This window comes from Chelonoidis abingdonii, chromosome 4 (assembly GCF_003597395.2).
Source record: "Chelonoidis abingdonii isolate Lonesome George chromosome 4, CheloAbing_2.0, whole genome shotgun sequence".
Taxonomy (NCBI): domain Eukaryota; kingdom Metazoa; phylum Chordata; order Testudines; family Testudinidae; genus Chelonoidis; species Chelonoidis abingdonii.
Genome location: NC_133772.1, coordinates 17,305,400 through 17,321,054, shown reverse-complemented (window position 1 = coordinate 17,321,054; position 15,655 = coordinate 17,305,400). Strand labels below are relative to the sequence as shown.

The following is a 15,655-nucleotide window of genomic DNA, read 5'->3' as shown; positions in this document are numbered from 1 at the left end:
ACCTGCCTTTCTATGGGTCTCTACACATCACTAGTGCTATACAAAATAACTCTCTCCTAGCAATGGCCATATTTTCAAGGGCTTAGCCCTGAGAACTGGGGTCAGATTTTTAGAAAAGCCCAATGTGCTGGGCTCTTCTGAAAATCTGGCCACTTATTTTGATGCCTAAATGGGTACTGAGCCCGTTTGAATTCTGATCACAAATGCCTTGCAGTCAGGAAGTCAGACTTACTAAGGTCAAAGCCCAGGAGTGTACTGTGCCAGATAGCAGGTCCTGAGCTGTCTTTGAAGATGGCAGCTGGAGAAAAGTGTCAGTGAATGGGACTCTGGGAAGAGGGGAGGAAGAAAAGTTACTGTTACCACCTATGTTGGAGAATCAGCAGAGATGCCGGTAAGTTCTTTTGCTTGAGACACTTGCATGGATTTTACAAGGCTGGAGCAGCAGGAGCCGGGATGGCCAGGACAAAAGCAAGACTCTTGCTTTATGGCAAAGACACTGGCAACCGGATTGTTTTCTTCCATCCCACCCCACGAGCTTCAGGCTAACAGCCAAGTGAAACTGCCTTGGGTTGCAATAGCACAAGTCATCTTCATTCTCATCTCCCTTCTCCTGCCCTGCAAAGAGCACATGAGTTATGCACAAAACTGTTAACACCTCTGAAACCTCAGGGCAACCAATATGCCAGGAAGCACCATTGCTATATTGGAAGCCAAAACTATCATCTCTTTATAACTAAGGTCTCCAATATCTAGGGAGAGGACAAGACAACAGGACAGCTAATACATGAACCAGGTCCTACAAAGCCAAGGGATGGTATGACCTGCTGACAATAGCTGCTCCCTCCAACCATCTTGTGGCTAAGTACCATCCTGCACAGGCAAGAAAAGCCTCTCGCCTAGTGGTTTAATGAAAAAAAGAAAGATGGTTAGATAACGCTCTTTGACGGAAATCCAACTTCCTCCAAGTGGACAAGTCCTTCATTTGCATCATTTCCTTCTGCCAAGAATAACCTCATCAACATTTTGTTTTAATTTATCCTTTTTAGAATGCCGAGCTTGTGCCAGGCATCCTCTCCAAGAGAAGGAAGTGAACCTGCTGGGAAAGTGAGCCAGCTTCCCTTAGAAGGGCCCAGGAGAGTGTGCCGGAAGCACAGATTTGTGCTAAGAGGCCAGGATGTATCCATTGTCCAACCTGTGATGAAGAAGCTCTCCTTCCCCTCCCCACCCACTCTCACTGCAGTGTTGTGAAAGAAGAGAAGTTGATACCATTATTAGCACATAGGAGGAAAGCAGCAGCTTTCTCTGGTTTTGTAAGCAGAGCATTAACTCTGTCACATCCCAACACAAATGCAAACCTCACCAGTTCCATCCAAGATTATCCTGGAGAGTTTGTAATACTTCTCAGGCCATGGAGCCTATGACCCAGCAAGAGGAGATCAGAGTGGGAAGTCATACTACCGTCTGTTCCCAGCTGGGCTACAGAGTTTACCAAGAGCAGGACTGGTGTGACTTTCAGATCACAGCCTTACAGCTGTCTTCTTTCCCAATGACCTTCGAAGACAAAGTCCTTCTCCAGGCCCCCAACTGCTTTGACCCACCTGTTGCCTCTAACCACAGGGCAGCTCACCTTCTGCTCAATCCCCCACCCCCAAAAAACCCCCAAACAAGTTAACCCCAATTACTAGAGAGACAACTGCCCCTGGAGCTCCATGCTAGTGCATGGGGGGCTCCACCTTTTTGGCTGTGGACACATGCATGAGAAGCCCATCTTTAGCACCATAAGACAGGATTCTTGGCACCAAGGATGAAACCATTCTTGCTCATCTCAGTTGGGCATTGACACGGAAGCCTTTTGGTGAAAATGTAAATGTCAGCACTGTTAACTATTTCACTGCTGAGCAAAGCACAAAAGGAAGTACTCTGATACTATGATGATGGGTGCTAGATGGACAGACAGAAAAGAAAGGTCCAGCCATATGAAGAGCCACCCAATTTACTGAGCATGGCATTTCATTTTGGTGTCACGAGTATGCAGAGCTTGGGTTGTGGAGGCACCTGGCAGAGTACCACTACTTATTCTCCCCGACAATATAAGTGTGTGTGTGTATTTAGGCACATCTTACCCAAGAATCCTTGCTTACAAACCCTTGGAGTGGCTCCAGGTGTGGAGCCCTGAGCATTTCAGTTTAAGAAGAAAGGAAAACGTCAAGCTTGGTGCCTCTTTCATAGCCCAAGCACACACAGCCCAAGCACAATGGCTACATGCCATTTCTGAAAGTTCAATTAGCGAGGGCCAAAAGTAATGCCTGTTATACACTAAGCCTGAAAATTTTAATTTAAAAAACCCAAACCCACAGCAAAATAAAATCAGTCTGATTTTTGGCACTTCAAGGCAGCTGAACCAACCTGAACATTGTTCAAGACCTGTGCCTGGTGGTGATCAGTCAAGATTTCTCCGTGATCACAGAAATAGCTGCAATGGACATGACCTAGCTTCCACTACTTGGTGGGTTCAGTAGAGAGGCGAAGGATTGCCTGGGCCATGAAGACTGCACCCCCACCTCAGCTCTAGCGATCAAGTCAGAAATGGAGACAAGGAAACATGTGGAGAAAGCTTGCCTTGCTGCAGTTCAAGCACCTGTTTGGTGGACAGCAACCTTCGGTCTCCAGGACTGGCGATCAGGCACCTTTCCCCAGCATTAAATCCAGACAGGCCATTGAATTGGTGCATTTTGACCTACCCATCTCATTTTCACCTGTGGGCATGGGGAAAAACACCCTTCCCATCTCATCTTTTAAATGCAGCCACCCTCCCAGAAGATAACTGGTGCCTCTGCTCCTCCTCAGGTGCTTGGCCTGCTGCCCCTGCAGCTGCACCGACCTTTGCAGGCCCAGGTGTGAATGGAGACTGAATCTGTCTCTCTGCCAGATGGCAATCCCCATCATTACCACAGGACCACACACATACCAGCCTTTAATTTGGAGCCTGATCCAGAAATGAACTCCATGCACATAATTCCCACTATAATCCATGGGATTTACACACATGGAATATATTCAAGAATCAGGAAGTGCTGCAAGGGGTGAAGTTTTATTTACAGAAGAGTGAAACCCCTGGATATGGAGTTTTCATGCCCAACAGGACCCTCTTGTACTGCAGCACAGGCAAGGAGCTGCATTCCAACCATGGGGCCAACTCCACAGACACAATGAGCACCTGCGACTCCTGTGGACACCAGTACCTGGCTATCACATGTGGCACAATCCACCTGCTCTGGTTGTGAGCATCCTCCACCGATGTTACCAAAGCAAAAGCAATCCTCCATATATCTCAGGGGAAGTCGCAGGGAGGTGAAGGGAACTTCCCCCATCCTCATTTGCATGATCATAAAAAAAAGTTCTCCAATAACCAGAAATGTCTATCAGCTCCCACCTGAAAGTTTAGTGGGCCCACTCCCTATCTCAGGGACAAAACATTATTACATCATCTCACCACCCCCACTCCTCAAAAATAACCTAAGCAGCAGATGACTACCCCTAGGAAATTCTGTTAGACAAACCGTCCTAAAGGATGTTTGTTACACTGAAGTCAGGTGGTGGTTCCCTCTTGAAGGGCACATGTTCTAACAGGGTTGAAGCCCTTTCATGTTCCTCCCCTATTGACTGAGCTCCACTAAGAAGACTCCATCCATGGGACACCTGGGCAGCAATGGAGTTAAGTAAATAAGTCCTAGTGTCACTTGAGACCTTGTAAAACAGGCTTTACTTCGTTCCCACTGCACTATTCCTGTCCTCCCACACAAAATCCTAAATGGCAGCAAGTCCATGACACTTCCCGTCGTCATTCCCAGCCCTTCTCTACAGCACCTACCACCTTGGTCTCTGAGCACCAAGGACCGTGGTCTCCCAGTGGGCAGGCATCTAGGTCACAAAAGCCCCTCATCACAACTGGCCCCCTTGTGAGCAGTCTCAGAAGAAAGACCAAGGGTGAGAGGACATGGAAACTCAGCTCTCCTCTCATCCCCAGAGATGAAGTCCCTCCTGGTTTGGGCAGATATGCACATTGACAGCACCTTCCCCATCCACAGCCTTTTGCAATGCAGGTGAGTGTCATCTTACACACCTTTAACACGCATGAATTCAGCTTTGCGCGGTCGGCAAAAACAAGAAAAGGGGAGAAAAATAACAATTTAAATACTGTACCTATAGTGCAGGCGATTCCGCCTGCCATTACACTCAATGTAATTTTGACTATATGGGATTTTCGCTTTATGCGCTGACAGCAGAACGTAACCCCAGCATAAGATGAGACTCGCCTATACCTGTTCTGTGAATAAGGGCCTTTGATCTCTTCAGGGCTGTTGATCCAGAGCTATTTACCATATTAAAGTCCCAACATGGGACACACTGAATTTCAGTCATGGGGATGTGTGTTTAACACATGTAATGTTTTCTATAACCTCAGGGTCACAATTCTGCCTACCTGAGCAATCAATGGGGAATAACACCAGGGCTGCATGGGATCAAGGCAGAGGTGGCGGCTCTAAGTGAGGGGTGCAATTCTACTTCTCCAAAAGGTTGTGTGTCCACTTGGGCAAGGAAACAGAGAGGCTATTTGCAGAACATGGGGGAAGGGGCTTGGGGAAATAGGGGAAGGAAGACAGAAGGAGCCACAGGGCAGGTATGTCGCCAAGCAGTAGCAGCATGTAGAGGATATAGGGAGTTGGGGAATAGGGAGAAAGGCTCTATTAGGCAGAGTGGGGAGGTTACCAAGAGTTGTTGTGGTGTGATGGAATTGTCTGTGTAAATGCAGAGTTTCTCCACAGTCAGGGGCATGGTCTCTCGCAGCTTGGAAGCCAGGAGCATGCAGACAGCCCCCAGAAGCTGCAAGTGATTTTTTCGAGTAGGGACCGAAGACAGGTAGCGATCCACGTAGTTCATGGCCAAGGGGAAGACCTCCTCTTCGCACTTCTGCTCCTCACACACCTGATGAAACCCAACAGAAGAAAGGAAGTATTTTAAATGCAGGACTCCTCTGCTCCCCTGTCCACATCAAGACTTCAAAACTACTAGTTATTGTAGTGTTTGGCACTTCTGTGGAGCCTTTAGTCTGGTGCTCTCAAAGCACTTTTGGCCTTAAGAGCCAAATTCTCTGCTGGAGTAACTCCAACATGTCACCAGCAGAGAATTTGGCCCAATGTCCTACAACTCGCCTCACCTTCCCCTGGGAGGTAGGGAAAATAGTAAAATGGGTATAATGGAGGCACAGAGAGGTTAAAGACCAAAATCTTCTAAATTGTCCACTGATTTTGAGTGCCTCTGTTTCTGATTCCCCAACTTCAAGCATCTAGGTCTTAATGACCAGATGTGCTAATCACTTTCTGCTCTCCTTGAATGGGAGTGCTCAGCACCTCTGAAAAAATCAGTCCCAGTGTGGCTACAGTTGGCCACCCAAAAACGGAGGCACCAAGAATCAGTGGCCACTTTTGAAATCTCTGGGCTAAGTGACTTGCCCAACATCACAAAAAGAATGACTGGCAGGGCCAGGGATAGAAACTGAGTTCAAACTCCTGGCTCCCCTTCTCTATCTACACCACACTTATGACAGACATAAACAGAATCTGGGAATCCTAAATTTAAGTCCCTTGTTCTATTCCCTCAACTATGCTATTAATACACCGGCCATATTTATTTCCTTGTTTTAAAAGAACTACAAAAATATTGAGATTTCCCCCCGTGCAATGGCAAAGATCATCCTTCTCTTTCAAACTGTAACTTTGTCTCCCTGTATACTCTCTACCCACATAAAACCGCATGCCAGAGACTTTCTCCTTTAAAAAAAAAATAGACTCACTTCTCATTTCACAGATTTAATTTTGGCCGCATTCCCCCTCACCCTCATTTAAAATAAAAAATGAAAGATTCGCGTTTAGAACTAAATCCTGCTGCCACAGAAGTCAATGGAAGTTGTGCCACCGACTTCAATATGACCTACATTTGGTCTTAATAGCTCAAATCCTATTAAACCGCACCCCTAGGAAATCCCAGTGATACAGCCTCTAAGTTTACTTTGGGCTTCTTCAACTCCTACTGAGTTCAGTGTCTTGCAGATCAGGCCCCAAAGCGGCTTTTAGCCAAGTAACTATCTCAGAAAGCACATTTAAGATAGAGGATAATTTTAAAAGTTGGCATTGGCATGTGCTTGAAACGGGCAGTTTGTCGCTACAGCCAGTGGGGTAGAGAGATCAACAGACTGAATTCAATCCAGATTCTGTTTCTTCATCGTGTAATTTTGCTTTCCTCTGAATCTAGACTATTCACTGCTTGATCATTTATGAAAAGAGATGGAGACATCTCCAATATTTTCCTCATTAAGTTGTTTAATACTGAGGATCGCATTGCTTTTAATTTAGCAGAGTGGAAGGTTGTGATGTTTTTTTATCCAGGCTCTCTCTTACAGCTGCATTGGAACTCCAGCTCTCTAAACTGCTAGACACAGTATGGCAAAGAACTTTAAGCTGACCGTTTTGGGGCCTGGGGTAAGGCGGGTGGGACCCCCTAGAGGCAAAAGCACACACTGCCAGGGCGTGGAAGAGAGCACGCTGTCTGGGTGCGGGTGGCCCTGTCGGTGCAGAAGGAAATGCTGCAATTCCCCATATGCAGAGGTGGAAATCATGCTCCCAAGCACCCTGGGTCTATCATCACTACAAAAACCCAGGGGGAAGGACGCCTCTTTTAAATGCCATCTTACCCCACTATTCCCCCTGCCTAACCACTCCCCCAAAAGACTGACCACCAGAGCCCTCCCACTGCATACTGAACCCCCACAAACCAGAGGCTTCTCCCCACCCCATCAGACTGTCTCCTCTGGAACTCATCCTGTAGCAAGTGACACCCCAGACCCCCTCCCAAGCTTCCCCCCTACCAACTGATACAGATTCCTCAGACCGAATGCCTTCCCCCACCCAAAAAAAATCTCCCTCCCAACTGCCCCACCACTAGGTGACCCCACTACATCCTCTCCTCCATTCACACTCCAGTGCGATTGGGTTGGGTCCCTCTCTCCCACACCCAGCAGGCACAGCCTCTGTCTGCGGTGGGGACAAAAGGGTAAGGAAAGGCGTTGTTGCTGGACTCCAGGATGGATTTGGGGGGAACAGGGGTGGGACCCAGGTTAGGGGAGGGGGGTCCCGTACCTCCAGCATCCAAAAAGCCAGCATCTTCCGCATGAACGGCTTGATCTCCTTCTGCACGCAATGGAAGTAGGAGACCCGGGGGCTATAGCGCTCCTCCTGGCACAGCAGGTTCTGCAGCACCCGCCGGTCCCCCAGCAGCTGGGGGTCCCGCTCGGCCCTGGGCACACGGGGGCCCCCTTCCACGCACAGCAGCTCCATGTGCCTGGATCCTGGGGAATGGTGGGAGAACGGGGGCAGCAGGGACAAGGATCTCAGGACCGGAGCTGGGGGAAGGGGGAGCCGGCGGCAGGGACGGGGCACTCCCAGCCGGGGATAGGGGCGAGCAGGCAACACCGACCCAGCGAGCTGCCTCCCGGCCGCTCTGCCCCGCGCTCCCGGCCGCACTGACAACGCTGGCTCCACTGTTACACTTTTTAGAACGTCGGGAAGTGAAGGGGCGGGGCCCCGGGCGGGCCCCTCCTCGCCGGAGGGAGGGGGACAGGAAAGGAGCCCCCTGGGTCCCCTGGTGGGCTAGGCGGCTGCCCTGCTGCGGAGGGGGCTGTTTCTCCGCCCATGCGCTCTAGACTAAAAACAATAAAAGGGATTCTCCCCCTCCCGCCCACAATTTTCTTTTTTTGCCACCACTGCATCGGAAAGCCGTGCCTACCCCAGCCCCCCAAAATCCCCTCCGCTTTCTGATTTCATGGTCTCTTGCTACTGTGGCTACTCCACAGCCAGTGGGAAGGGACACTGACTCTTCACTCCACCCAGTGGACCCAAGCTCACCCATTGCAGTCTTGCAAAGACCTAGGATGACCAGATAGCAAGGGTGAAAAATCGGGTTTGGTGGGGGGTAATAGACACCTATCTCATAGACTCATAGAATATCAGGGTTGGAAGGGACCTCAGGAGGTCATCTAGTCCAACCCCCTGCTCAAAGCAGGACCAATCCCCAACTAAATCATCCCAGCCAGGGCTTTGTCAAGCCTGACCTTAAAAACCTCTAAGGAAGCCTAGGTAACCCATTCAGTGGCTTCACCGTCTTCCTATGAATGTGTTTCTAATACCCAACCTAGCGTCCCCTCCCCCCGCAACTTGGGCCACTGAGAACAGTCTAGAGCCATCCTCTTTGGAACCTCCTTTCAGATAGTTGAAAGCAGCTATCAAATCGCCCCTCATTCTTCTCTTCTGCAGACTAATACATATAAGACAAAGCCCCAGATATTGGGACTGTCCCTATAAAATCAGGACATCTGGTCACTCTATGAAGATCCTGCATCAAGACATCAATTGCTTCAAAACATCATCATGCTGCAGTGATGCTAGGTGACAAAACATCACACAGAATCCATCAGTGTCACACTGCCTCAGATAACGTGCTGGGTATTGCCCTGAGTCAAAGAATTTACAGTCCAAATAACAGAAAGTAAGAAGAAAGATTGTACTGCGGAAACCCAGATGACGGAATCACTTGCAGGGGGGTTGTTTGTTGTTATTATTTCTTATTAGCATTAGTAATATTTTACGACAGTATCTGTCTATCATCAGCGCAACCACCAATGTTATCCAGTTGTGTCGAAACCACATCAAGTTTCAAGATCCGTGAGCACATTACGAGTATTCCTCATGGGGCATGGGTTCACCTGGTTCAAAACAGGACAATCTGGAACTCGCAGAACGGTTGCCAGCTCTGTTAATTGATTATTTCAGTCTCTTCAATATTTAATTTTGCAGCTATTTTTATCTAGGACTCCTGGAAGCTATGAGAACAATCAGATGTGAGTCTGTTGAAAGGATGTCTGTACTGGGCTTTTTTTCTCCAAAACCCATCCCAGTATTTTTAATGCTAGTGCAGCTCCCCTGGAGATAGCAACATTGGGAGCTTGTGTAGACAAGGCTTCCACAGCTATTGATGTTTTTAACAGCATGTAATAATGGTTTTGAAATAACACACTCTGAACTTTTGAAAACTATCCTGAGCTCTTGCCTTTTTAGACCAGAGACTCTTTAGGGCATGAGCTATCTCTCATTGTGATTGTAAAAGTGGCTAGCACAATGGGGCCCTCCTCGATCTCTGTTGGGACCTCTAGACGCTACTATAATACAAATAATTAAAATAATAATAATTAATACCTGGCTTATCTACATTAGCGTTCCTGGTGTTGCTAACGCTGTTGGAGCTGCACTAGTATGAGCAATGATGGGGGAGATTATTTTTTTAAAACATTTTTATTACGTGTGTCTGCATACTCAAAGCACTGCGTATGCTCAGCACATGGTTTCTACACATGGTTTTCAAAAGTTCATAAACTTCTTCTTTTAAAACCATTTTTTCAAATTTAGGACAGATTAGCCCACTTTCCAGATTACTGATATGTTAAGTGTGAAGATTTAACTCTGGTTTTGAGTTTTCCAAGCTCAAAAGAAAGTCAAAATGCATCATTTAAAATGAAAAAACATTTTCCCTTTGCAGGTATAGAATTAGAAAAAGAGCTGAATGCAATTGCTTCCAGATTTCAAACTAAAAAATTAAAATCTTCATCAGATTGAGAGTGAGCATGAGAAATTTCAGCCCAAAAGGTCAAATTTTGAGATAATTCTGAATATGAAAGGGAAAGGATTAGAATGAAATGGCCAGCTCATATGAACTTTGTCACTACCACAATGCTGTAATATGGCAACTGTAGGAACAGTTGGAAGCTGGGTGATTAATCATGTAATCATAGAGGTTGGTGGTGGAAAATACTTTCTAGATCATCTGCTCCATTCATTTGTTCCTTACTCTATTTTCTAGTGCTTTATCCAGTCTGGGATTAAATGTCTCAAAAGAAGGCGCTTTGCAAAGGGCCACATGTAGCAATTTATGCTGCAGTGTTACTGTGCTAAAACCACATTAGGTGTGCTGAGGAGTGGTAGCTGACCCATGGATTCAAAAGGGGGTGGGCAAAATTCAGTTTATCTGCAGCAATCTCTAAGAGGAGGCTTGGAAAAAAAGATGTGTAGTCACCATGTTCAGGAGAAATTGAATACGCAGATATCATGGACATGTTGGATGAAGTGTCATGTACCTAAGATGGAGATTGTCATCAGTAGTACAAATACTAGATTAGTATAAGGCATTCCAGGAGCATTCCAGGAAATAGGTTTGTAATGTCTAACATTTCATCTTAAAAGAACGTAGGATCAAAGAAGTTAGAGATTGAATGACCAACCAGATCATTGAGCTTATTCTCTCTCTCTCTCCCCAAGTTGTATTCACTACCACTTTGAGGCATCTAATATTTTTGCTTGACCTTCTAAAAATCTATGTTCAATCATTATAAAGAACAGTAACCAAGAAAGAACACATTTTATAAACTTGTTTATTTTTGAGCATAAGTAAAACAAGACAACAGCCTTTATCTGCCCTGTTCAGGAACATTGACCCTAAAGAGAAAAAATTCTTTTTTGATCAGAGTCTTCAGAGTTCAAAATGCTGCTCATTTTATATCTCCATAAACATGAAGGTCATGTACATACCAGATTTGATATAAATCACACCCTAGTACTTAAAACTTCCATTTACTTCAAGGAATATGGGACCAGGCATTAGTTCTTTCTATCTAATCTATCTATCTATCTATCTATGCCATTTCTAATGATCTCATTATCATAACTATCATAGTATCTTGGTACTGATTGCATGGTGTGCTACACAACACTCACACAAAATCTTACAGCAACATAGCACAGAAGAGGAGTAAAGTGGCGAATGTATGTGGAATTATATTGATTCTATCCCAGTCCTAAAATGGAAAAGGGGAATTTCAGTAGGTGCTATTAGACAGACAAGGTGAGAGAGACAAACTTTCAAGCCACACACACAGCTGTATCCTGGGATGGACACGGCTACAACTAGATTGCATACAATAGGTGATAAGACATTCCAAAAATCCACCTCCCATTACAACTTTCTTCCACCTTCCTTCACTTCCTGCTGTGTGGGCATGAAATATTTGAAGAATCCCTGAGAGCATTTCTGTACACCAGTCAGATGGATTTATACTAAGGTGACCCCCACCCCATCCCTTTATTGTTGGTGGCATCTTTTGTTTTGTACACAGAGCGAGGAGGGCCTCAAATCCCACATTTTCAGTAAAAATAGACAGCAGCTATTTTCTTTAGCCAAGCAAAGGGAAACCACAGCGCTGGGTTCTTGGTCCCTACATTTTCTGGACTACGTCCTTTGAAATTGAAAGTTTCAGGTCATATACCAGACATCATAATGGTCTCACTCACGTTTGCTTAGTGTCCCATGGGTGGGTCTAACTCAGCCTGATTGTTAGAAATATGTTGAAGCTGGAGTCAATGCATTGGGAGGTGTGGGGGGAGAAGCAGCAGGGAAATGAAGGCTGTTGCATAAAAGAGAAAGTGTTCCTTCCAGATGATGACTTGGCAAAATTGATGCATCTGCCAGCCACATTATCAGGCTAGAAAGGCAAATTACAGACTTCAAGAGTTTGTGTGGAGGGAAGGGAGTACATTCCCGGAAAACCAAATTTTGGTCACTGTTGATCATGGATAGACAACTTCCTGGCTTCAGTGGTAGAGAAGTCAGAAATGTAAAAAAAGGAAATTCCTTCAGAGAAAAAAAAAATTGAGGGTTTCTAGACCTCCAGGATCTCAAACCAGCAATGTTTTCCTTTGCTGAATCACAAGGGGGATCATTTTTTTGATATGTAGATGATGTATAAACAGTCACCAGCACTAGGAGCTTTTAAAGGGGCACTTAAGCAATAGGTCCAGAATCTCTGTGGATGGGCAGCTGCTACCAAATTCACATTCAGACCACCATTAGGAAGAAGGCTGGAGAAATATGTCTGGTTGTTCATTAAATAAACAGATCCAGTTTGGGACAGATTGTCAGTTGGTGTAAATCAACATAGTGCCATTGGCTTTGATGGAGCTACACTGATTTGCACCACCATGATGTTCGTTCATAGACATGGCGGAGTACATCTTCCATACTTCTGTCTTTGCCTTTTGCAGACACTATTCATTCAACTTTGAACTGTCCAGGGCTTGACTATCCTCTTTCTTCTCTGTTAGACCTGACTAAAGCATTATCAGTGATGTCATAGTGAAACTGATTAATGTACATGAAGGCCCCGAAAACCAAACCGACATGAATGAGCAAATAACTATAAAATTTACTGTAGGAAATACCCAAAATGAGACTAAAAAACAGACACCATTTCATGTGAGAGTTTAATAATAATACTGCATACTTTTCATCTTAGGATCTCAGGGCACTTTACAAATCTTAATTAGCTAAACGTCATGACCCACTTCACCCCTTGAGGCAGGCGCTTATGATGCCCACTCTACAGAGGGGAAAATTAAGGTACAGAGAAGTTAAGTCATTTGCCCAAGGTTACACAGCAATTCATTGGTACAGTCGAAAATACGAACCAGAAGTCCTGGCCCCTGGTCCCATGCTTTAAACACAACCCTTAAAGGCTCCTTGATGTCCTTTCTCATAATTTAATCATCCTGTTCTCAGGGAAAACTCCCACAGACTTCAAGGAGAGTTTGGCCTGATATTGCAGGATTTGACCCATGGGATGTATGTCCTAATGCTATTTCCTAATAATGGCAACCATTATGCTCCACTTCCTCAGACCTTGTCAAACTTTTGAGTACAAGTAACCACTTCATGATGATATCATCAGGCCGAGCTGTAGAACACTGAATGTCAGCAATCCTTAACTGCATCACGTTGTAGAACAAGCCCTCTGAAGAAGAAAGCTCTCTTTTTGAGCTGGTTGACACAGAGCTGATTTAACTATTTCTGTCAGGGATGTGATTTTTACACCCATTATAATTATATTGGTACAGATTCCAGTGTGGATGTAGTTATATCAGTATACAAGTGCTAATACCATAATAGCCTGGGAATAATCCAGAGGTCAGCAACCTTTCAGAAGTGGTGTGCCGAGGCTTCAGTTATTAACTCTAATTTAAGGTTTTGCGTGCCAGTAACACATTTTAAAGTTTTTAGAAGGTCTCTTTCTCTAATTCTATAATATATAACTAAAGTATTGTTGTATGTAAAGTAAATAAGGTTTTTAAAATATTTAAGAAGCTTCATTTAAAATTAAATTAAAATGCAGAGCCCCCTGGACCAGTGGCCAGGACCTGGGCAGTGTGAGTGCCACTGAAAATCATCTCACGTGCCGCCTTTGGCACGTGTGCCATAGGTTGTCTACCCCTGGAATAATCTATACCGCTATAACACCTTTATACTGGTTTAGCTGTGTCCACACAAGCAATATTAGTTCCTAAACCAATATGGTTAAAGCAGTACAAAAGCTGTCTGTATACAAACACATAGCTTGGGATGCTTGCAGAACAGACCTAAACAGCGATAGGAAATAGTCACTCTTATGAAGAGGGAAATCATATGTCTTCTATTTTTACCCTGTAATGGGGCTTTGCAACTGACTGGCTGTATGACCTTGTGCAAATCACTTGCGTCAAAACTTCCAAAAATGGCTACTGATTTTGGGTGTCTCAGTTGTGGGGCATGTTGGGCCTGATTTTCAGAAACGTTGAGCACTTGTATCTCCAAATGAAGTCAGTGACTTCAACAGAAATTGTGCTGGTGGACGTCAGCTGAGGATCTGGTCCAATGAACCTGGAAGCAGCACTTCACCTGACTTTTTACAAAAAGCATCAGTACCTATTGTCTTTAGCTTTCATCTGTCATTTTTAGCAGCTGCTTCTGTGCATTTGTTTCCCTTTTCCTAATATGATCTAAAATTAAATTGCATTTTCATTGACTCAAAAATGTACCAAACTCAGGCATCACCTGGTGAATGGTTGGTTTTGTCTCTGAACCAGGCCTTTTAGAAACTAACCAAATTCAAGTAGGAAAGAAAGAAACAAAGTAGGGTGAAACTATCCAATTTCAGAAATCAAACTGAGGCTTGGAAAGCCCCCAAATTGAGATTATATTTAGTTAATTTTAGGGGATTATCTGTGGTTACAGTTCATGCAAATTAAAAAAAGAGTTTGTAAATTTTACATATAAAATATATTTTTTAACACACCCTTCCCTTGTCACTCCTTCTTCTCTCCTTCCCCCACCCCGAGTAGATTACATTACTCAGGCTTTGCACACAATATTTTGTGTCCAAGAAGTTTTAAATCTTTTTTTTTTTTTGTAATGACTTTTGGCTACATGTTATTTTTGTTTGCATGGAAAAGCCAACAAAATGCCTCGCCAATCCCGCCACTGATAAAATGGCATGGCCCAGTCAATAGGGCAAAAAACCTGGTAGTCAGGACGCCTGGGTTCTATTCCTGGCTCTGCTGTGTGATCATAGACAAATCAGTTTCCTAATTTGTGTCTTGATTTCCCCATCTGTAAAATGGGGATAAAGACACTTACCTGCCTTTGTAAAGTGCTTTGAGATCCTCTGATGAAAAGAGCTACTGTAAGTAACAGAAATTAATGGAGTCTGAATTCTTATTGAAATATTTATTCCTAAGCCCTACCCCAAACAGTTTATAGTCTAAGGCAATACTACCCTGCCTCATTACAAGGCTGTGTGTTGTTCTGCTCTACAAGAGCCTAGGGAGATTGGTGGGCACTCTACACCCCCAACGTGCCTCCTCCATGCAAGTCTAAACATAACTACAAATCCTCCAGTGCTGCCCCAAGCTGTCCCTTGGTACCCAGTCCCCCCGCGAGCTGAGCTCAACCCCTCCCCCAAAGCAGAACACAGGAATCCACCTCCCCATTGTTGTGTGAGAGAATCTCATTGGTTCAGCTGCTAGGGGACACTCTGTGGCTCTAGGGGAGAAGTCAGGATTGGCCCCCAAGTGTTTAGTTCAATGATGAGCCCAAGTCATAGAGTCCAGATCTAGATTTGAACCTTCCTAAGATTTGGAGGTTTTAGTCATAGTGTTTAGTTTTGATCCATTGTAGACAATGGGGGGAGCAGCCAAAAAGTTCTGACCCAGATTCAGATTCAAACTTCTGCCTCGAAAAGAGCTGGGTGTAGGAGTCAGTGTGTGCAAGGGATGTATCCCTTCACCCAAAGGAATGCAAGGCTGGAGAGTGGATGCAGGGATGTCCCCTTTCCCAAGGCTCATCTGCTAAGAACCAGGATCACGGACTTACGGTACCACAGTAATAAACCACAGCTAAGAAGAGTTGAAGAGAGAAAAAAGCAAATAAACAGGCAAGTATCCACACTGCGAGACCCACACGTTATGATATTTTTAAATTAAAGCTTGTATTTAAACCTACCCTGCTGCTCACTGGCCCAATGGACTCAGAGCCTTACTCTGAAGCAGAGCACTGCGGGCCAGCTTCAGAGCTGATGTCAGTGGGCGGGACTCAGATGAAACCAAGAATCTGGTCTGGATTTGGTTCCACGCCTTTTAGTGTGGATGCTATTCACGGGGGGGGGAGGGGTGTGGATGTGGCTCTG

General features: G+C 45.1%; 2 protein-coding genes across 4 annotated transcripts in view; one reads left to right on the top strand and one right to left on the bottom strand.

The window, feature by feature from the left end:
* TOMM6 (translocase of outer mitochondrial membrane 6) overlaps positions 1-15,655 on the top strand; it is a 466,247-nt gene that overhangs the window by 115,358 nt on the left and 335,234 nt on the right. The gene's annotated exons all lie outside the window — the stretch shown is intronic.
* Positions 1-15,655, bottom strand: part of CCND3 (cyclin D3) — a 67,778-nt gene that overhangs the window by 13,023 nt on the left and 39,100 nt on the right. The window contains exons 1-2 of one of the 3 annotated variants that reach the window (XM_032785840.2): positions 7,197-7,589; positions 4,771-4,986 (exon numbers count right to left, since the gene is read on the bottom strand). The exons of 1 other annotated variant lie outside the window; for it this stretch is intronic. In XM_032785840.2, the coding sequence (XP_032641731.1) occupies positions 4,771-4,986; positions 7,197-7,394 (414 nt within the window). In that variant the 5' untranslated portion in view covers positions 7,395-7,589. Of the gene's footprint in view, positions 1-4,770; positions 4,987-7,196; positions 7,590-15,655 lie in introns of those variants that run through there. One more of the 3 variants, XM_032785841.2, reaches the window with a different exon arrangement.